At 40.6% G+C, this 22,348-nt stretch overlaps 2 protein-coding genes across 2 annotated transcripts in view; one reads left to right on the forward strand and one right to left on the reverse strand.

The window, feature by feature from the left end:
- LOC124595692 (phosphoribosyl pyrophosphate synthase-associated protein 2) overlaps nt 1–3,493 on the forward strand; it is a 118,479-nt gene extending 114,986 nt beyond the window's left edge. Inside the window, exon 9 of the transcript XR_006978232.1 lies at nt 2,967–3,493. The gene's annotated coding sequence lies outside the window, so the exon portion shown is untranslated. The remainder of the gene's footprint in view (nt 1–2,966) is intronic.
- Nucleotides 1–22,348, reverse strand: part of LOC124595693 — an 84,520-nt gene that overhangs the window by 28,857 nt on the left and 33,315 nt on the right. Inside the window, exon 2 of the mRNA XM_047134552.1 lies at nt 7,295–7,447. Coding sequence (XP_046990508.1) covers nt 7,295–7,447 — 153 coding nt within the window. The remainder of the gene's footprint in view (nt 1–7,294; nt 7,448–22,348) is intronic.

The following is a 22,348-nucleotide window of genomic DNA, read 5'->3' on the forward strand; positions in this document are numbered from 1 at the left end:
AAGTGTGGGGGGTAAAAATCGTAGAGGGAGACCAAGAGATGAATACACTAAATAGATTCAGAAGGATGTAGGTTGCAGTAGGTACTGAGAGATGAAGAAGCTTGCACAGGATAGAGTAGCATGGAGGGCTGCATCAAACCAGTCTCAGGACTGAAGACCACAACAACAACATAGGAAACTATGTGTCAGTGATACTTTTTGCAATAAGGTCAGGTTTTGTGCAATCTGAGAGTACTTAGGTGAGGACTAAAGGAACTTTTACATGTTATGGTGAAGACTAGATCATATTCTAAAATGCAGAGGGAACGAGAAGCTGAAATGGTGAGGAGCCCAACTTAGAGTAAGCAGTAGGGATGAGACAAGGAGAGGGCAGTGATCCTTTGGCAGAATTATGGAAGTAGATTAAACTTTTAATGGCTACAGTGTCAAATTTAGCTACGGAACAGTCAAATATGTCAGCTACACAGGCAAATATTTTTACAACTGTGACAAATTAGGGCACTGGGCAGGCAAACATTTCAACAACTTGACAAATTTAGCCACAGAGCAGGCAAATATGGTAGTAACAGTGAACAACATAGTTAAGGAGCAAACAGGCATGGAGAATTTATCAACCATGGTGGATAATTTAGTACCAGAACAAGTAGAGTTGTCTACCAAAGTGAAGAATTTGTCAGAAAACGTAGATGGGCTGCCTATGAAGGAAGATTTTACCAAAGTATTACATGAAATTAGTACTCTGATGGATGAACAAGCAGAAATGAAGAGGGAGATAACAAGCTTAGAGCAAACTTAATAACAGTTTCTGATAGAGATGAACAGGATAAAAAAGGAATTCGAAACCATATAGGGAAGACAACAGATGATGGAGGCAGAAGTGCAGAAACTTTCCTTAATGTCAAAGAAGATAGCTTCAAGATGTGAAGGGCTAATGGAATAAAAGTTCCAAGCACAAAACAATAAATTTAATCAACTGTTAGAAGACTGGGTGTCGAACAAGGAGCAGCAAGTTTTACTTTGAATGGATAAAGGAATCAAAGAAGCTATGGAGAATGTAGTACATGAAGGTTTACCCACATCTAGTTAAATGGATCAGGATCTGGAGGAAGTGCTTGACCAATTATGGACAGAATTTGATAAATGGAAAAGAGAAGTTACATAAAATGTACAAGCATGTCCACATGGTTTCAGGGAAATGCAATGGGCGATTAGGGAAGGTAGGAATGAAATTAACCCAGAATGGGGACCGCAATCCCCTAGCCACAGATCTGTATGTGACTTGCAGGTGTGGAGCAGTACCCATGCATAAGCTCAAATGAACATTCTTTTGGAAGTATGTCACCATCTAATGATTATGGAAAATTGATCTTAGAGTAAGATATGCTGAAACACAGGCAATTTCAGATATTTTTCCCTGACAAAAGGACATTGAATCCAGTGGTATTTATTAGGAGATTTATTGGAGTGTTACCACGAGCATATTCAGACTGACAAAAGATTGAATAAGTAGCAGGATACATCCAAGGAGATGGAAGTTGATGTGTAATGGATGTGATAGATAAGTGCAGAACATATGAAGAATTTCTAGACTTGGGGACTAATTCAAATGAAGTTTAAGTTGTAAGATTAGTGAATTTCATTAATTTGACTTTCTTTAGTAGTAGAAATTGGTAGTGCTATTAAGTAGTGTAATGATTTCTTTTTCACTTGTTAACCGTGGCCAAACCACTGCTAGTTCAGTTATAATTATGTATGTAGAATTTACATGTTTCCTTTTCAGAAATTAATTTTCAGCTATATTATATATGTATAATGCTTAAGACAATAATACTGATGAAGCCAAAGATTTATAGAATTATAAGATAAGCAGTTATGCTTTTTAATTTTATTGCTAGAAAATATAAGTACCCAAATAATTTTGGGACAATAAATCGCTCAACATTGTGGATATAAGTCAGGTCAAGGAGTAATTCTTATGGTATTGGCCCTAACAAAGACCATGGGTGTGCATGTCATATTATTGTGGTTGGCTTGACTTTTAATAGGTGGTCTCAACCTTTTCATGTAGTGTAATCTGATAAACTAATGGTGGCTTATGTGGGTTATGTTAGATTCAGATGCAGGCTCAAAAGGATTATTAAATGAGTAGTGCTTGACTGCTTAACCTATTGGAATCTGACAAAAGTCAATGAAGTAATTGGCATTGTAATAATAACAAAATGGACAAGCAAAGTAAGTACATATGAATGTTGTTACCTTTTCCAAAAAGTTGATTAAGAACTGAAGTGTATTTGTGAGTGCCTGAGGACAGCTTGTGACTGTTGATAGGGTACGAGCAATATGAATTAGTGAAGAGAAAGTTTCTAGTAGTTAAGTCATGTTGGGATTAATACACAATGGATACTACTGACTGGAAATGATACCTACGCTGACATAAAACAAGTGTTCTATGAGTGACACAAATCTACCAGCTGATATAAAGTGAAAGTCAATCCGAATCTACCATGTTGGGGCAGAAACATGTTTGCACAACAATCCACTAACTCCATTCATTCAGAGACAAGAGTGTAATGGGTAAGAGGTCAAAATGTTGTACTTTTCATTTTTTTTTCATGTCCACCATACCCCGTTCCTGATCCCGATGCAAGACCATAATCACCTGGTTCAATGCACGAGCCAACCCAATCCTGACCCAACGACAACCTCACCCAGGTTGCAGTGCTGAGGCGAACAGACATGTTTCAACATCAACCAGATCATGCATCACCTAGCTTCTCTGTGAGAATAACATCTTTGTTCAAAAGATTAAAAATACAGTAACAGTTGTAATTAAGAATTATGAGCTACATTGAGATTTAATATTCAAGGATCAAATTTACATGTAATTGTAACATCTAATAATGACTGAAAATGATTGATCATTAATGAAGGATGAATGTAACTTACACTGGATGATCTTATTACAGGTTTTCCATGGTTTTCCTCAGAGTCTTAGCTCAGATGGTCAGAAATCTTAAAGTGCCCTGGACATACCAATTGGCAATTGTAAAAGATGATTGGTAATTACATTCCAACCTGAGAGGAGAAGTAGGGCAGAACTTGCTACTAAAAATTAAGTAAGATACATGCTATTTTTGATGAGAGCATCTTACTAATACAACTTTCCTTAAATTGCTGTTCAAAATAAAAGTTGTAGCTAGTGCAGAGTGGGTCTGTAAAAAGTTGTGCACAATATTTTCACTCCCACGAGGGGTCATATAATATTCTGGCCAAATCTGTGCCAGTCTGAGATATTTTATTTGTTTATCTTTTTAAAGCCAGCCCAGTTAGCTGACAGGTCAATGAACCTTCAATTGTTAAAACTAAAATTGGTAAAAAATGTCAAGTCAGCACATTTTGCCTGTGGGAGAGATGCACTTACTTTGAAAAATAGAGTTGATCACCGGCATGCAGTTGGCTATAGTAAAAATTTTGCAATCAAAGAAAGGGCTCACTGTAGAGGAGTGTAAATGTATGGACCTATGCATACCAGATGCAGATAACTGTTGAGCACCATTTTGTAAAAAATAAACTGGTACAGAGTTGTATACAGAAAGAGAGAGAGAGAGAGAGAGATCTCAGATTTTATCAATGTAAACCTATGTGAGAATATATGGAAATTCTAAAAAAGGTAATTCAGTTGATCTCAATTATTTTCTGAACTGAATTTTGAGGAAGTAAATTGCATGAAGCTTCTATGGGAACTTCAGACATTTGATTGATGAAGTTTTCTGGTGGATCTGCAAGCATGGTCAAGAGAATTTAGAAGTGTTTCTTGTTATTAATAGAAATCTGTGAATGGCTGTGCATCATATAACCAAATGTGCACTGAGTTGTACAGAATCAGTATCCAAGGCTCCAGTACAAGTTCCTATTTATGAACAGTAAACGTTTTACAGGCAACTGGAGGATTTCGGCAGTTGCTTCTGCTCTACAAGATCAATGAGATTTCATCACTACAGATTTAATATTCTTTTTAGTTTAAAGTTTTATTGCTAGACATATTTGGTGAAGACTGAATGGTATATGCCCATGTTATGTAAGACTGGAGGTACAATAAGAACAGTAATTTGTGCTCTAGTAATTAAGACTTGTGAGCATTAGCAAGACAGTTTTTGCTTATTCATGACACAAACTTTTTTAGCGTACAGCAGTAGACACAGATTCAGACACTGGTGCATCTCTATTAGCTTCAAGCTATAATTACTTCAAGTTCAATTGTTTTCTTTTATTGATTAATTGCACCTTCAGTACAATATATCCACACATACCTACAACAATATACACAAGCATAATAAGAGATATACTGTAACTAAAACCAAAAACTCCAAGCAAATAATAGTCTCAGAACAGCAAAAAACCTTTTCTGTTGTCACATCTGTCAGTTACTTGATATCCATAAGAGTAAAACCAACAATTTGACCTTCAGAAGTAGCTCCTCAGACAAATGATGACATTGTTTATACCACTGTAAACAATGTTGTGCAGTCACTCTGAGAACCAATGATTTCTGGACAGCTTTATGCCAGTGAAAATGACTTATATTGATTCTCTATGGATAATTATACCATCTGTCCTACAACAGAAATCTTATGTAACAGCTGATAATTCTTATCTGACAACTGGTTCATACGATACACTTTACATTTCAATGATTAATAAATAAGCGATGATTCATGAACTTGGACACAGAGTCTATAATTTGGTATCAGTACATGCTGTAATAGGATGGAATCCTTTACATTTCAGTGATTAATAAATAAGCAATGAGCCATGAACTTGGACACAGAATCTAAAATTTGGTATCAGTACAAGCTGTAATAGGATGGAATCCAGAAGATGGCTTCCTGCCATAGATGTTAAGCATTATGAGGAATTTACTAGTTTAGTCCCCAGCCACCACAAGAGAAAAAGATCTGAATTAGAGACAACCACTCACCTATAGCTGACTGATGTATGGCACATGGAAACATGCAACATAAACAGTATCTTACTAGTTTTTGAGCTTTTGCCCTTTCTCTAGTAGAAGTATCCAAATTCATGCACACAACAACACAGACACCAAAATGCACACACCCATGGCCATGGTGAGACTGACTGTTGATTTTTGATAGCAGCTGCAAGGGCAGAAGGAGGTAGGGAGGGGGTGATGAATGATGCACGGGGTGAGGAATGATGCACAAGATGAGGAGCAGGTAGTGGGATAGTGTGAGGCAGCTCTTTATCAGGCAACTTAGTGGTGGTGGTGGTGATGATGATGATGATGATGTTTGGTTTGTGAGGCACTCAACTGCACTGTTATCAGCACCCGTACAAATTCCCATTTTTCCTCAGTCCAGTCCCACACTTTCATGAATGATAATGAAATGATGAGGACAACAAAAAAAAACCAGTCATCTCGAGGTGACTTAGTGGCTTCAGAACAAACTGAAAGGAGTTTAGAGGATAGAACATATCAGAGGTAGAGAGAGGGAGAGCATAGGGAGGGGAGGAAAGGAGAGGAAGGTGGAGGTGACAGGGAGAGACAGGGAAGAACAGAGAAAGGAAGAGAGGTGTACTGGAGAGACAAGTCCCACCTGTGTATTTCAGTGAAACTTGTGCTGGGAGTATCCACATGGCTTGCATAATGAAGCAGTTGTTGAAGTTATTTGTGTTGTGCTGCAGATCATGTCCAGAACTGAATGGTCAAGTGTATGGTTTGCCACAGTTTGGCAGTGGACATTCATGTGAGTAGACAGTTCATTAACTGTTGTACTAACATAAAACACTGTACAGAAACCATAGCATTGCTGATACAGAACTTGGAGAACTTGGCTACTTTCACATGATGCTTTTTATAGAGAAGATGACTGTGACTGGAAAGTGCTAGGAGATGGTGAGTAGGTTATGAGTGAGATCTTGCACCTGGGTCAACGATAAGGGAATGACGTAAGGAGTGCAGGATTGGATTCCAGTTCTTCTCCCAATCATGCACCACATGGGTCATTCACATGTTGCTGACCCAGGTGCATGACCAATAACCCATCCACCACCTCCTACCACATTCCAGTCACACTCATCCCCTATTCTATAAAAAGCAGGGCATCACGTGAAACTAGCCAAATTCTGTATCAGCTGTGCTGTGGTTTCTGTACTCACATGAACGGCCACTACCAAACTGTGGCAAACGATATACTTGACCATTCAATTACAAACATGCAGCGGCCCACAACACTAAATACTTCAAAAGCTGCATCAGTATGCAAGCCATTTGGACGCTCCTCTCCAGCACAAGTTCCCCTGAGATTCACAAGTGGGACCTGTTTCTTCAGCATATCCTTTGCTCCTGCAATCAACTGGTCTGAACCTCCACTAGCCTGTTTCCCACTGCCTCACCTTATTTTTTCCCGTCTTCTGTATACACCACTTCTTCCTGTCCACAACATGTACTGCCTCCTCCCATCACTCTTCCTCCCACCTCCTTCAGGGGGGTATTCTCTCTCTCTCTTCCACCCTCCATTTAATCCTCCCTCCTTCCCCTCTCTCTCTCATTTTTGAGCCTTTTTACTTTCACCCTTCCATCTCTATAATTCTTTTCATCTCCACCTTCCATTCCTTTTTCCCTCTCTCCCTTCCCCTCCCTGCCCACCAGCTCCCTCATTCTATATGTCTTATATCCTCTGGCCTCTTAACTCTTTCTGTCTTGTTGTGCAGCCATTGAGTCATCTGTCAAATGACCTACCTTTCTCTATCCTATATCCCCTCCTTGTCTCATACATCATTTCCTACCTCCTCTCCACCTCCATCAGGTAACTGCTTGCACTAATCAGTCTTTCCATCGGAGTATATGTTTGGATGTCTGTATGGTTGTGTGAGTGGATGTGTGTAGTTTTACAAGAATAAGAGCAAGAGCTCAAAAACTAGTATGAATACTATACTCTGTTACATGTTTCTATGCTCCATGCATCAGTTTGCTATGAATGAGTTATCACCTTTCTCTTATTTTATGCATGTCTCGGCAACTAAGATTGACCGAGGAGTGATTTCAACCTTTTATCAGAATGAAGAATTATTTTAGTAAAGAAATTAAAAAGTGCATGCTCTAATGACAATTCTGTATAGATTATATGTGTGCAGTGGGTCATATGGCAGAGCATCGCCTGTGAATGGAAGATGTTGAGATTGTGTTCCAGGCCATCACAAAGTGCAAATAACTGGCAGGTTTTCCTCAATGTGCCCTGTTGCTACTTCTATGTACACTTGATTGGCCACTCACCATTGTGTTGTCTGGTAGATCCTTCTGTATAATGAGAGATCCATCTAAGTAGGAACACTCTTTACTTAACTTCACGACATCCATCTCTGGAATCTTTACATAATCTCCTGCAGTTGTGCTGTCCATTTCTTCAATGTAAAAGAAATATTCTCTCTGGAACATACACCAACTGATATTCCAACTGTGAAAACAACTGAAAATGAATAATATGTGTAACACATAAAAAGTCAGAATTACACTATGAAGTTCTCATGTAATTTTAGTTCATTCACTTTGAAATTTAAAACAGAATTTTATTTAGAGTTTCATTGAAGCATGATGTGAATATATCACTAGCACACAGAATATGACACGTTTGTAAATGGAGCTAAACATTTTTAAATACAGAACATAGTTTGACAGTCATATTCCTATGTATGCCTAAACCAATAATTTGATGAATAATGTTATACAGATGATAAGAAATTAGGGTCAATAACAGTTACATACATTTACTATGCAGTACTTGGCACATAAAATTACAAACAGACAGAGTAACTAGTCTACCTTCAGGAGGCAAAATTTCAGTGCTGCCATAGACATATTTAAAAGTAAAAACACTAGTCCTAGCTTTTGGAACTATTAGTTCCTTCCCAGGGGAGGGAAGAAGGATGGGGTGTGGAAGTTCAAAAAGGAGCAGTAGGTCACTCACATCCCAGGATGAAAGGATCTCAACCGTTGTCTGACAACAAGCTTTGAAGAGTCATTTCTGGTTGAGACTGTGTGTGCATTCTGGCAAGAATGGTTGTCAGCACGGGATGTTGCCTGTAAAATTAGTATACATCATGTTGACTTCATTTGACCATACATCCTCTCTTCTGATACACAGAACACTGAAAATCTGCTTTGTAATGTTGCCTGCAGTCAGTAACACCAGCTGACAGTCACTGCCTACAAATTATGCCTAATAGGTACCCCAAAGGAGACTGCAACAGAATAGCAAGCTGCCCGTTTGGAAGCAAGTGGTAAGGCAATGTTGATAAGGCATCAATCGTCTCCACATGATCAATTTCACTTCTAGACATCCACTAGACATCCATTACAAACAATGGCACAACCCTCGCCCCCCCCCCCCCCCTCCACGCACTCCCGGCACAGTGGTGTGAGAAGAAGGTGGGCAAGGGAACACTTGGAATGGAATCTCAATCAATATTGTTGGTTTCTCCTCACCAATCAGTTCAGGCTTTATCTGATGATTGTCATAGAAGAATGTGGATGTGACCATACATCACTGCACTTCTTAGGCATGTTGTCCAACAGATTCAGCAGGTAGGTGGGTCGATCATGTTTCATGCCATTAATGGGAACAGATGTTGGATGCTTCACATCTTTATTGAAGGTAATTTGAGGGCTAAACAGTATCAGGACAGAATACAGTATACTGCGTAGTCTTACAGGCTACAGTCCTGCAATGGGTTTAGCTTTCAAGATAATAAACCATAAGCACACTTTGCCCACCTGATGAATACTGCTGTCCTCTATGAAGCAGAAATCAGCTGAACAGAATCTGCTGAGGTGCACCTGATTGACCATACTTGCGGCCAGTTAAAACATACAGTGCATCACCGGAGGAATCCTCTTCATACACTGGATGACCTCAGGAGGGCCACCATTGAAGAATGGAACAGACTGGGACAGAAATGTCTTGACCATCTCTCAGACAGCACGCCAAGGAAGATCAAAGAATGCTACACTGCTCAAGGTGGAGTGGGTGGAGTGACACCCACCATCAGGGAAGGAGGGGGAGCTGCCCTCCCCTGTCCCTCACTGGGAATGCTCTTGCTGTCCAATGCAAAAAAAAAAAAAAAAAAGATCATCTTTCCAAGAACTTATGAAATGCCATATCAGGACAAATTGGAGTGCTACTAGAAGTCAGCCCATTGATACTGCACAAGTAGGTCAACAGCAGTGCTAACATAATACCACAAAGTGGGTGTACTGTAAACCATGAAGAGAGAGACTTGTCACATAAAGTTCCAGCACACAGAGCAGTGAGCCCTGTTCAGAAAATACTACAAAGGACTGCAGCCTGCCTGCACAGTGTCCTTTATGACAAGTGAGTTGCAAGAAGCATGTCTCCCATTACATGCTCTGGTTACACTGGCGATGACACTAATGACACAAGAGTGCCCGCTGGAACAGCGCAGCCCAGTCTCTTCTGCATCACTTTGTTTGCACTCTGTCTCATCCTCGATGGATACTAAATCTTAATTGTCTTTCTTTCTTTCTAGCAATTGCATAAATCTAGGAATATTTTAAGAACGGAGAACATTACTGTATAATCCAGGTATGCTTAAACTCACAAGACACCATTCTGGCTGAGTACTTGTGGGAGTTCATGCACAGGACTTCTGATGCTGTGATACACTGCAGCCTTTGTAACAAGATATGAATATTGCACTATATTCAGACTGCAGTTTGAAGTGAGCTCTTGTAGTGAGCACTTCCTCATTTATCCAGAGCAGTGCAGTAAATCACGCTATATTTTTTAAAAGTATTGTCACAGTGTTTGTGTATGTTTGTCTGCCGTTTGGCTTTTCGTCAGCCAAATACTATTTCACAGCTGCTCTCTGCAATACATCATGAGTAAAGGCATATACAGAGAAGGAGGCAATCCACCCGTGTCATGGAATATGGACACTGACCGAGGTACTGTTACCACAGCAGTTGCCAGAGCACTTTATGCTGCCGGAAGTCATCATGAGGATTTACTAAAAGTGAAAGTCCAGCAAGTAATTGAAAACAGGAAACAAGCCAGTGAGGTAGACAGTCAACTTGTTGTTGAGGAAAATGGCCTCACTAGCAGCACAACACAAGGTGTTTCCATTCAAAAGAATTCTGTACAAGCTGAAGGAAAGAATTACAGTGGTGCTATTAGTACAACTGCTAATGAAACACATTCTCTAATTAAAAACAACAGATATAAACCAACTTTGTCACTTTGTTTATGCTGAAAGTAAATTAGACAGTGTTAGCAAATTGAATCAGATATCTGTTGGGAAATTAATACAAGTGAATCATCCTGAAAGTAAAGGTAAAATTATTAATATTAACTCTGGATCAAAATTGAAGTAACAAATGAAATCACAGCCAACCAGTAAATCCAGTCAGATTTATTTGCAAAGCACAACTCAGTTTCTTTCATATCTACTCACACAGTGCATAAGCAAGGTGTTATTCAAGGAGTAAATTTAGAATTTTATGAACATGAAATACTTTATGAAACTGAATCAGCTGTTGAAGTAGAGATTCTCCAAGAAAATACTTGGTGAAGGGAAACCAACTATTGTTAAAGACCAAACATAACGTCTGATTCACATTTGCTTCACAAGCAAATTTATCTGCATGTGACTGAGTGTGAAGTATATCCAAATTTCCACTTGTCCATCAGTGTTACAAATGCCTCCGGTTCAGACACTTCAGCCGCCAGTAGCATAGACTCAACTGCTGTAGTAAATGTCATGGCTGACATCCATCAGTTAACTGTTTTTCTACTAATTTAAAATGTTTACATCGTGGGGAAGGTCACTACACTGTGGATAAGTACTGCCCTGTCTTGCTCAGGAAGCATAAAGAGAACAAGTTTGTTATACTCAACAATATAACATTCGAAGATGGCACAGTCACACTTAGTGCAAATCACAGGAGGTCTTCTGACTGACAATAACTATAGATATAAATTCAGTTCTTGAGCTCAGTTTGATATTTTTGACAAACAGGGTTACATCTCATTCCCTCCTCTTTGACAGTCTGTTCATCAGCAAGGATGTTTCTGTTCTCCCACTGATACCTCAAAGACCTTCCCTCTCAGATCCATGCACAGAAAATGTTTACCAGTCGACCCAACTCCCAGAAGTATCTAACAAAAATAAAGCACTAAGACTTCAGCTTACAGACCCAAAATTCTATTTGGTGACCAGTAAATTGGCAGTTTAGTAGACTTAATGGATTCCAGTCTCAGGTAGTTTGACACTGTTCATTGACCTCGCAGTATATGTTGGAAGCCTACTGTCCTTCAGGTCAATCCCCAGTCACTCGGACAAACAGTGGCAGCAATCAATTCATAGAAAATATTTGCAGCCCAGTAATAACAATTGTGGGGCCACATCCCGTCAGCCTGGAAATATCAAATGGTTAATACTGGGCCTGAAAGCCTCTATTGCATGATCAGTTGTGGCGCAGTTATTTACCAGAGCAGAGTTAGAAACCACAGATTCAAGGAACAGAATTGTAAGCATTATTTTGGATTATGGTTTACAGGATACTGTGGTGAATCACTCAGTCATAGCCAAGAGAGAGTGTGTGGTAATAAAGAGAGTTCCACAAATGAAATATATCTGCAACTTACAGTTCCGAAATGGATTTGTAATATCTCAAGAGTTGAATTTAATGATCTAAGATTATAGTAATCTCTGCTCTCGAAAATGTAAGCAAGAATGAAAATAACACTGGATCTAGTAATATCCCTGCCACACTACCTGACCCCTAACCAAGTGACCAAAGGAAAGTCAGAACTGGAAGGCCAATCAAAAAGAGCAATGTTCCCCCCACATGCAGGTTTATATTAGTAAATGTTGTTTATGGTACACATCATCCTTGCTACAGTTTCTTATAATTAAAGGTCGAGTAAAATGTTCAGAAGATACTAAGATCAATAATAATGATGTTACATACTGCATGAAATTAGTATGGCTGTGTGGTTGGAGATGCTGAGTTATGGATCTGAAGGATGCTGCTTTGTATTCTGTTGTATGCTAATATTTTTTTCAGCATTGTTACAAGGACCAGCATTCACATTTGTATTCAACCTTGTGCAAATCTAACATGCCATATTTGGTGGTTTTCATATTTATACTTGTGTGTTATGAAAATGTGCAGTTTCAGTGGTACACCACATTCAATACCTCTCCAAATTTGCCTCATTTCTTACTCCAATTTTTTCTGCCAAAGTGTCAGGAAATGTACATGGACATGAAAAAAAAGGAAGGAAGATTAGGATTTAACATCTTGTCTACATTAAGGTCGTTAGAGATGGAATGCAAGCTTGAAATGTTTCCGCGATGGGGAAGGAAATTGACCATGCCCTTTCAAAGAGAGTATTCTGGCATTTACCTGGTAGGGAAATTGCAGAAAACCTAAATCTGGATGGCTAGATGTGATTTCCCCCGTCGTCCTCCCGTACAAAAATTGTGACCTGTGAAATTTGTGAAAGGTTTCCCTCCACTTCTGTTTCAAAATGATGTACTGTCTTGTACACTGATAATAGTTCTTTGTCTTTGGACTGTGTAGCTAAACACTGTGCCACTGCATTCGGTGATGAAATGTGTGAATATGCATGTTGACACTCAACTGCAGTTCCAGCTTAGCACTGCACATATGTAGGTTAACACTTATTGCTTGCTTCTCATTACAACTAAGGCTCAAATTTAGAAATGGAGAAGTAATTACTGAGAACCAACATAACCTGAAGAAAGGCTGATATTAACATTCTGGTTATGAGCAACTGGAGACATTTACATCAGTGATTGTTTTGCATTTCACTAGCTTCTGTATATGTCATAATTTCTAATGTCTACTGTGACATATGCAAGGTGCTGCAAGGATTTTATTACACACAGAAGATAAGGGCAGTAAAATATGATTACTTAAATGTGAACTATACGTACAATCTGGCACATATGTTATTTGATAAAATCTGCTATATAGTTTGTTAGAGGGCAGACAGTGTGATCCTGGGTGAACTGTTTTTATTTCTCATCAAAAGTCACTAACATAATAGTGATACAACAGCCATTTATTTATAAGGGGCATTTAATAAGTAATGCAACACATTTTTTATGAAAGCAAGTTTGTTTTATTCAGGATTCCATATACCAATCATTCCCCATTCATTTGTCCACAAAACCCTATTTTTTAACATAATCTCCTTTCAATATGATGACCTTATGACACCTTACTGGGATGGCCTGTAGGCCTGCATGGTACCACATGCTGGTTGATGTTGAAGCCAGTGTCTTACTGCATCAATAATCTCACTATCATCCATGTACTGCTTTCCGTGGAGTGCATCCTCCATTGGGCCAAACAGATGGAAGCAGGAACGTGCAAGATCCAGGCTGTAATGTGATTGAGAAAGAATGATCCAGTAACGTTTTGTGATCTCCTCTTGGATGTGCAGAATTACATGAAGCCTTTCATTGTTATAGAGAAAGAGAAGTTGTTTGTATTTTTGTGGAGATGAACATGCTGAAGTTGTTTCTTCAGTTTCCTGAGGGCAGGACAATACATTTCTGAGTTTACTGTTGCACCATAAGCAAGGACATCAAACAGGATAACTCCTTCAGAGTCCCAGAAGCCTGTCACCATGACTTTACTGGCTGAGGATGCAGCTTTGAACTTTTTCTTTGGAGGAGAGATGGTGTGACCCCACACCATGGATAACCATTTTGTTTCCGGTTAAAAGTGATGAATCTATGTTTTATCCCCTGTGATGATGGTTGACAAAAAGTTATCATAATCAACCTAGTAACATGCAAACAATTCTGCACGGATGGTCCTTGATTGCCCTTTATGGTCTTCTATTAGGTGGCTTGGAACCCAGCTGGCACATACCTTTGAATACCCTAATCAGTGAATGAGTGTGTCAACACTACCAACAGAGATGTCAAGTTGAGCAGTGAGGTGTTTGGTTGTGGTCCATCGATCACCTTGAATGAGTGTGTGCACACATTCCAACATTGCAGGAGTCAGATCTGTGTGCAGCCAGCTGGCACGTCTTGTTGCAATGATGACAGATGCCTCACCCAACAACCCACTGTGCTTTTGTTCACTGCCAGGTCTCCATAGGCATTCTGCAAGCACTCTGGTTTTCCACCAAAAGAAGCTGAATGACTGTTCTCTGCTCACAAAACATCTACATTACAGATGCCATTTTGAAGGCTATGTATAGCACTGCCACACATCAAAACTCTATGAAACTATAGAGGCTGAAGTGGGAATGAGCAGATCATTCACAGATTTTTGATTTTAATCTTCACAATAGATATGTGGGATCTTCATTCTAGCAGGGTGTGACTAAATGATGAAACACTATCAATATAAATGATACAGGGTGTCCAGAAAAGGACTCCCTGATTTCAGAATTAAATATCTCGAAAACAAAGATCGATAGAGGAATGCAGTAAACGGTATGTTTATTGTGAAAGCTGTAAGAAGTTTATACAGCAGTTTGAAATAATAGTTACAAAAGCTGCTAACAGCTGGCGCTGCAATCGCCATACGTAATGCCTAGTATAAATAGAGATCCGAAGCCCAGAGCGATCAGTTCCACTATTGAAACGTGAAAGGAGGTTAGCGTACCGAAGGAAGAGATTAAAACCATGTACTCCATTGAACAACGCGTTTTTTTGGTGCTAGAGTACCACAGGTTAGAAGAGAGTCCTACGGCAATAAGGCGAAGTTTTCAAGCACGATTTAATGTTCCAAAAGGACCCGATGCGAAAACCATTCGTACGCTCTTTGCAAAATTTCAACGAACAGGCAGCGTAACTGATGATCTAGTGGGGCATGTTGGCCGCAAGCAAACCGCAGATACGCCTAAAAGTTTCGCCACAATTTCTGGAATTATTCAGCGAAATCCAGTGTCATCCGTCTGTAGAATTGCATCTGAGACTGGTTTGAAGCATTCCAGCACACAGAAAATACTGAGAAAGAGCCTACACATATTTCCATTCAAAATTCAAACGCACCAGGCCATACCCGTACGAGCTGTGCAACAAAGGGTTGCCTTTGCTAATCAGATGCTCACAATGATTGATAGTGAAGGATTTGATGTTGGCTGCATCTGGTTTGCAGATGAAGTACACTTCCACCTGAATGGATACGTGAATAAGCAGAATTGGCGATTTTGGGGTTCCGAAAAGCCATATTGGTGTGAAGCGAACCCCTATATTCTCCTAAAGTTACTGTGTGGGCTGCAGTATGCAGCAGAAGCATTATTGGCCCTTTTTTCATTCGAGAAACGGTCACTGGTGTACGTTATGTTGCAATTTTGGAACAATTTGTCGTCACACAGCAAGCGTTAGATGACCAACCAGGTACTGAATGGTTTATGCAAGATGGAGCCCAACCACATCGGACCGAACAAGTGTTTCACTTTCTTGAGGAATACTTTGGGAATCGAGTCATTGCTTTGGAATATCCCAAATTTACTGGTGGAGGCATGGATTGGCCTCCATATTCACCTGATTTGACTCCCTGTGACTTTTTTTTGTGGGGCACAGTGAAAGACATGGTCTACCCGATGCATCCCGCCATGCTGGACGAGCTTGAATCAGCGATCTCTGTGGCATGTGAATCCATTTCGGTTGAGACACTACGAAATGTGATGGCGAATTTCAGTCTTTGTTTGCACCACCTCTGTAGTGCCAATGGTGAACATTTTGAAAACATTGTGATGTGATTGTTTGCAAAGATTGTTTTCATACGATTATTTCACTTATGTATGCTGATATGAGCTGTACAGCGTACAGCGCCATCTGTTAGCAACTTTTGTAACTATTATTTCAAACTGCTGTATAAACTTCTTACAGCTTTCACAATAAACATACCGTTTACTGCATTCCTCTATCGATCTTTGTTTTCGAGATATTTAATTTTGAAATCAGGGAGCCCTTTTCTGGACACCCTGTATATAATCTCAAAACAAATATTAGTGATGAAACTTCCTGGCAGATTAAAACTGTGTGCCCGACCGAGACTCGAACTCGGGACTTTTGCCTTTCGCGGGCAAGTGCTCTACCAACTGAGCTACCGAAGCACGACTCACGCCCGGTACTCACAGCTTTACTTCTGCCAGTACCTCGTCTCCTACCTTCCAAACTTTACAGAAGCTCTCCTGCGAACCTCATTCTGGAAATATTAGTGATGTTTGTTATATCTTTAGTGTTTAAGCAATCTAGTCTTGGGTTGCCATGTAGTTAGATCTTTGTGTGTTTGTTACTTCTGTTACCCGTGAAAAAACAGTATTCATAATGTATAACCAGGTAGAGCTTCATTTCACATGAGCCCTGCTACAGATTAACCACAGTGGTGACCCGTTTCTGTGCAACAGTTCATTTGTTTGTTTTGGATTTGTGCAACACTCAAGTGCTCATTCAGCAATGGATACACTATGTGAACATCTACAACAATTTGTGCAGAACAGTGTGATGACTAGTGTTAAACTGAACATTTACATGCCTATTGGTCACAATCAGATGGAACTAAAACACTTAAGTGGTGTCATGATGCAGTGTACAAAGCTGCTGATGGTGGTTGCACATGGGAACAATACGTGTATCAGCAAACCTCACCTGGTGAATTCCAATTCATTGATCTTGGTGTTATAGACCATTGGAATGACTACATACTTGAATACATGCAACGACCATGTAAGTGTCCTGCTCAGTCCTCCTGTGCTGCTGTCATTCCAGATGAGCCCATTCATACCACAAAAGGTGTGTTCAGCTGGATGAATCCCATGTCATGTACCCCAGGTTTCCTTCCATGCTGCACTTCCTCCACAGACTTTACATACACTGCATGTACAGGATTTTGGCAAAGTGATATTTAATCTGGGTTCTACTTCTGAACTACCTACTTTTTTGGCAGATCCCCCAGAGGTTTGGTTTCAGATGGTCGAGCTCACTTTGCAGTGTTATGGTACATGGAAATTTGTAATCTTGGTGCGCAACCTCTCTAGTCACACTCACATCATCAGTGTTACCCACTGAGAAATTTTAAGCAATGAAGATGGCATTTCTTCAACATCTGATTGTGACACCAGAACAACAACTGGACGAGTCATATTTGAAGAAACAATTGATAGCTACACACTGTTACAATCTTGGAGACTACTAAGAGAATCCATCTCACGAGATATTGTGGTGGACAGCACATTGTGGGCAGTTTGGATGTTTAAACCACCTCTCATTCAGTCAACATTAATTATGAGAGAACATGATAGTACAGAGAACAGGTTATGTCTGGTTGACAGGTTACACATGCAGCAATGCTAGGGAGCTGCAGTCACATCCCACAGGGCTCAGTGCACACTACCCACAAACATGACTATTGTATGGACTCTGCTGACTGAGCAGTCCTGAGCACTGTTGATGATGCACGATGTGGGTTCACTACCCTTTGTCCTACATCTGTCCCATCCTAAGCTGACTTCAGAACTTTGAACACAGTGACTTTGACATACTCGCATATGCACTGCTATCACGCACACTTCAGAGAGAAGATGTGCAACAGCTTACTTTCATGCAATGACCCAAACTTCAGAGGTGGCTCATTATAGGGCCACACTCAACCAAGAAGTCACCTCCTTGGTCAGGCTAATAGCCAGACAAGTGTAACGCCACCTCAAGAATAGGATAAGAGACTATAAGTCCTTGGCCGCAATACAGGTCATTATTTCTCTATTGACTCAGGCTCCTTGGTGAGCACCTTACCAGATAACTCAGGCCCTTCACAGCACAGCATGTTGGAAGCACTATTGCATGCAGAAAATGACACTCCTGTTAAATATCATGGAACTGTAGAGCAAAGCTTAGACATCAGCCATAGCAAAAACCGCACACAGCAATTTTTTATTGGGGGCCAATTTCAAAAGTTATTTCATCCCTGCACCTGTCAGTTGGACTAGCCCACAAAACATGGAATGGAGAGAAAGTTTATGGCTGTTTTGGGCCACCTCCAGTTCTATTACATCTTTGTCAGCAGCTGGACTCTTGCAATGAAGATGTGGAACCTGAGCAAGCTGTAGCCCAAGATCTCTGCAGCATGACAAAGAAATTCCAGGATGCTAGACAGGAACTTCTGAATTCATGTACAGCAAATACAGAACTGAAAAAGAAACTACAAAAGGACTTGAGCAGTGCTCAGGACCACATAGCCCTCTTACAATAACAGCAACAACAGTGTCAGTGACAACAGTACAATCTACAACAGCAACAACTGCAGCACCTATACCATGAGATGTGGCTATCTGATGCAAAACAGGAGGCCAAGGTAAGTCCAGTGCATGATAATTTAAGTGTACATTCCACTCCTCTGTGAGTGATGAGTGATACTACCAAGCAACGCGTACAACTGGCTAGACGCGGTGTGAATGATGAGACAGCGCACTGTATCATTATGGCTGGGGTCACCAATCCATTATGAGGCTCAGCCTCTGGACTCAGACAAATTGCATATATCTAAGTGTATTACAGATGAGCTACTCAACACTGAGATTGTGAGACCACTGGACAGTGCCTGGGCTTGGCCTATACATTTGGTACCAAAGATGGACTGCTTTCATAAAAAGCGTGACTATCATTTGCTAAATGCACAAATATTACCACACAGGTACTCCATTCCAAACATTCTGGAAGTTTCAATGCCTTAGCAGGGGCATCTGTCTTCAGCTTAATCAACTGTGAGAACGCATATCTCCAGATACCCGTGGCTGAGGAAGATGTGCCAAACAATTGTTGTTACTCCATTTGGCTTGTATGAGTTCCTTTTCATACCTTATAGCCTAAAAAAATCCACACAGACATTGCAACATTTTACTGATAAAATTTTAAAACATTTTTCTTTTTGTCATTCATACCTTGACAACATTTTGATTTTTTCATCATCTCTGGCAGAACATGAGGTGCATCTCCACTCTGTGTTTGACACAATTGATCATCATAGCATTGAGATCAATGAGGACAAGTGCCAAGTACACCAGGAGGAAATCACATTTCCAGGACACATGCGTAATGACTGTGAGGTCAGGCCAATCACAGAAAAAACAGCACTGATTCACACTCTACTTCATCCACCAACCTACCACGAAATAATGTGATTTTTGGGAACAATCAACAATTATAGGTGATGCCTACCATAGGCTGCAACAACTCTAGCTCCTCTCACAGCCACAATGGTATGCAAAAACAAACACAGTAGGCAAATGCTGATGTTGGCTACAGGAATTCTTGGGGCCTTTGATAACATCGAACTGTGCTTCCAGCAGGCTCTGACTTTAGTACATAATGTAAATGATGCTCCCCTATCTGTCAATACTGATGTGGCCAATATGCCTGTAGGCCCAATGCTCTAATTAGTTAATAGGGTGCAACAACCATTACAGTTATTTTCTCAGGAATTTATGGAGTTGCAGAGAAAATGGTCTGCATTTGACAAAGAACTATTAGCAGTGCACGAGACAGTACATCATTTCGAAACAGAAGTGGAGGGAGACCTTTCGCAAATTTCACAGATAACAATTTTTGCCATTTGGACTGTGTAAGTCAGTTTACAACTGACATGCAGCGCATTAAAGGAGCTGATAATATGCATGAACCAAGATGACTTTGTGTCAGTCCAGGAGATGGACAGAGAAAATCAAAGTAGTTTTGTGGAACACCTTCACCAGCCTTTGGTTCCTGGATTGGACAGACAAGTCTGGTGTGACATATCATGAGAGAAAGTTCAACCATTGGTTCCACTACAAATGAGAAGTTTTATGTTTAGTAATCTCCACAACCTGTCACACCCAGGAATCTGCCCTATGACCAAACCTGTAGAGGACCACCTTGTTTGGCTGGATGCGAAGTGTGGCCACAAGCTATGGACTTGTGACTGCATTGCTACCAATGCTACAAAACAGGAAGTTTTGCCAGCCCAGAGCTTGGCCACTATGACATTCTGGTGGGTAGGTGACAGCATGTACGCTTGGAATTCGTTAGCCTGCTGCCTGATTCTGGTGGGTACAGGTCTATTTTGTCAGCTGTAGATCGTGTCGTGTGGTGGGTTGAGTCAGTCCCTGTACTTGTCATTAGGGCTGAGATGAGGCTAAGGCATTTGTTCATGTATGAATCACATGGTCTGATTGTTCTGTTGCCCTAATGACAGACAAAAGTATGCAATTTGAGTTGGCACTGTTAAAAAAATTGTGCAGCCTCTGTGGAGTACAACATTTTCGCACCATCACTTTCCATCCACAGAGCAGTGGACTGGTGGAATGGTGGCACTGTGTCTTAAGAAGTCACTGATGTGCCTTGCAGATAATGGTTAAAGGGTGCTTCTTGGTGTTCACAGTGCTTTCAAAAAGAACCTTCAGGCTTCACTGGCAGAGATTCTACATGGTGAAACATTGAATCTCCCAATGGCATTCTTCGACCCTGTGGCATTACTTGACAAAGATGAACTGCTGGCAATGATTCTACAAGTCAGACAACATATCCCCAACATCAGGACATCTTTTCTGCAGCATCACAGATTTTCTGAAGGCTTTTTTGCACAAAGACGTGGTGATGTGCGAGTATATGATGTTATGTGATGATTATATGGACATCACTTCAGTCACCTTACTCTAGTCCTTACAAGGTCCTGCGGGAGTGTGACCATACATTTGATATCATCCTCCATGACAATCACACCATGGTTTCAATATACAGAATCAAGCTCGGCAGCCAGGACTACGACACGGTTAACAGCACTGCTGATTGATCGCACACCCTACACTCCTATCTCTACCAGACTCAGTGTTTACATCGCTGCAGTCATGATGAAGCTGCTATCTCCATTTATCTTCCAACCCCTAGCATTTCATCCTGGATTAGTAGCAGCTCTTATGCCTTCCCCAGTGCTCTGCAGTACTGGGAAAGCGGGTTCTATAGGAGCTTCACTCTAACAGGACATGATGAAACAGTATCGATTCACACAATATGTAACCTCAGAGCAAAGAATAGTGACGTCTGTTATATCTTTATTGTTTAAGCAGTCTGGTCTTGGGCTAATATGTGGTTAGGAGCTCATGTGTGTGTTGTTTATTTAATAGCAACAACACAGTATTCACAGCATATACCCAGTTAATGCTTCATTCTGCACAAGTCCTGCTACAGAATGCCCACAGATATGTATTTGTACCTGTTTACTTCCATGGAAACAAATTATGCTTTACCTCTGTAATAAAATGATTTCCGAAGTTTGAGTTTATTCATTCTGTTTCCACCTGGAGCAAGCATCTAATGAATTTACTGTCTTTCTCACGTCCTCAGAAGGATGCTTGAGTGATTCGGCAGTTTTCTACCACTCAGATTTCTTTTCCTTCGGAATCTGTGCTGTGGATGTGTGTTTCATCGATCGTAGAAGCATGTATTGTATCTATATTCTTCTATCAACAATATAACATTCTCTCCAGCCCATTCCATCACTCAGGGAACTCTACATCTACATCTGTATCTATACTCTCCAAACCACTGTGAGGTGCATGGCAGAGAGTATGTCCCATTGTACTAGTCATTAGGATTTCTTCGCATTCCATTCATGTATAGAGTGGAGGAAGAACGATTCTTTGAATGTCTGTGTGCATGCTGTCAATTATTCTAATCTTATCCTCATGATCCCAATGTGAGTGATACATAGTGGGTTGTAGTATATTCATAGAATCATCATTTAAAGCCAGTTCTTGAAACTTTGTTAGCCGACTTCCTTGGTATACTTTACGTCTATGTTCAAGAGTCTGCCAGTTTAGTTTCTTCAGTATACCTGTATATGTTCCCAAAAAAATGGTTCAAATGGCTCTGAGCACTATGGGACTTAACTTCTGAGGTCATCAGTCCCCTAGAACTTAGAACTACTTAAACCTAACAACCTAAGGACAGCACACACGTCCATGACCGAGACAGGATTCGAACCTGCGAACGTAGCGGTCACGCGGTTCCAGACTGTAGCATCTAGAACCGCACGGCCACCCCGGGCGGTGATATGTTCCCACAGATCAAACAAATCTGTGACCATTTGTGTTGCCCTTCTCTGTATATATTTTGTGACAGTGCCACATTTAACAGTGCCGCCACGACAGTACGCGCAAACGGCGATAGAGGCGCTCCGCAACTCGGCTGAGCGCGGGAGCGCCACCTAGCTACGAACGGCGCCGGCCGCATGTCACGGCACGGCAGTCGAATAAGAGATACTGAGTTGTTGTTATGTAAC

This window comes from Schistocerca americana, chromosome 2 (assembly GCF_021461395.2).
Source record: "Schistocerca americana isolate TAMUIC-IGC-003095 chromosome 2, iqSchAmer2.1, whole genome shotgun sequence".
Taxonomy (NCBI): domain Eukaryota; kingdom Metazoa; phylum Arthropoda; class Insecta; order Orthoptera; family Acrididae; genus Schistocerca; species Schistocerca americana.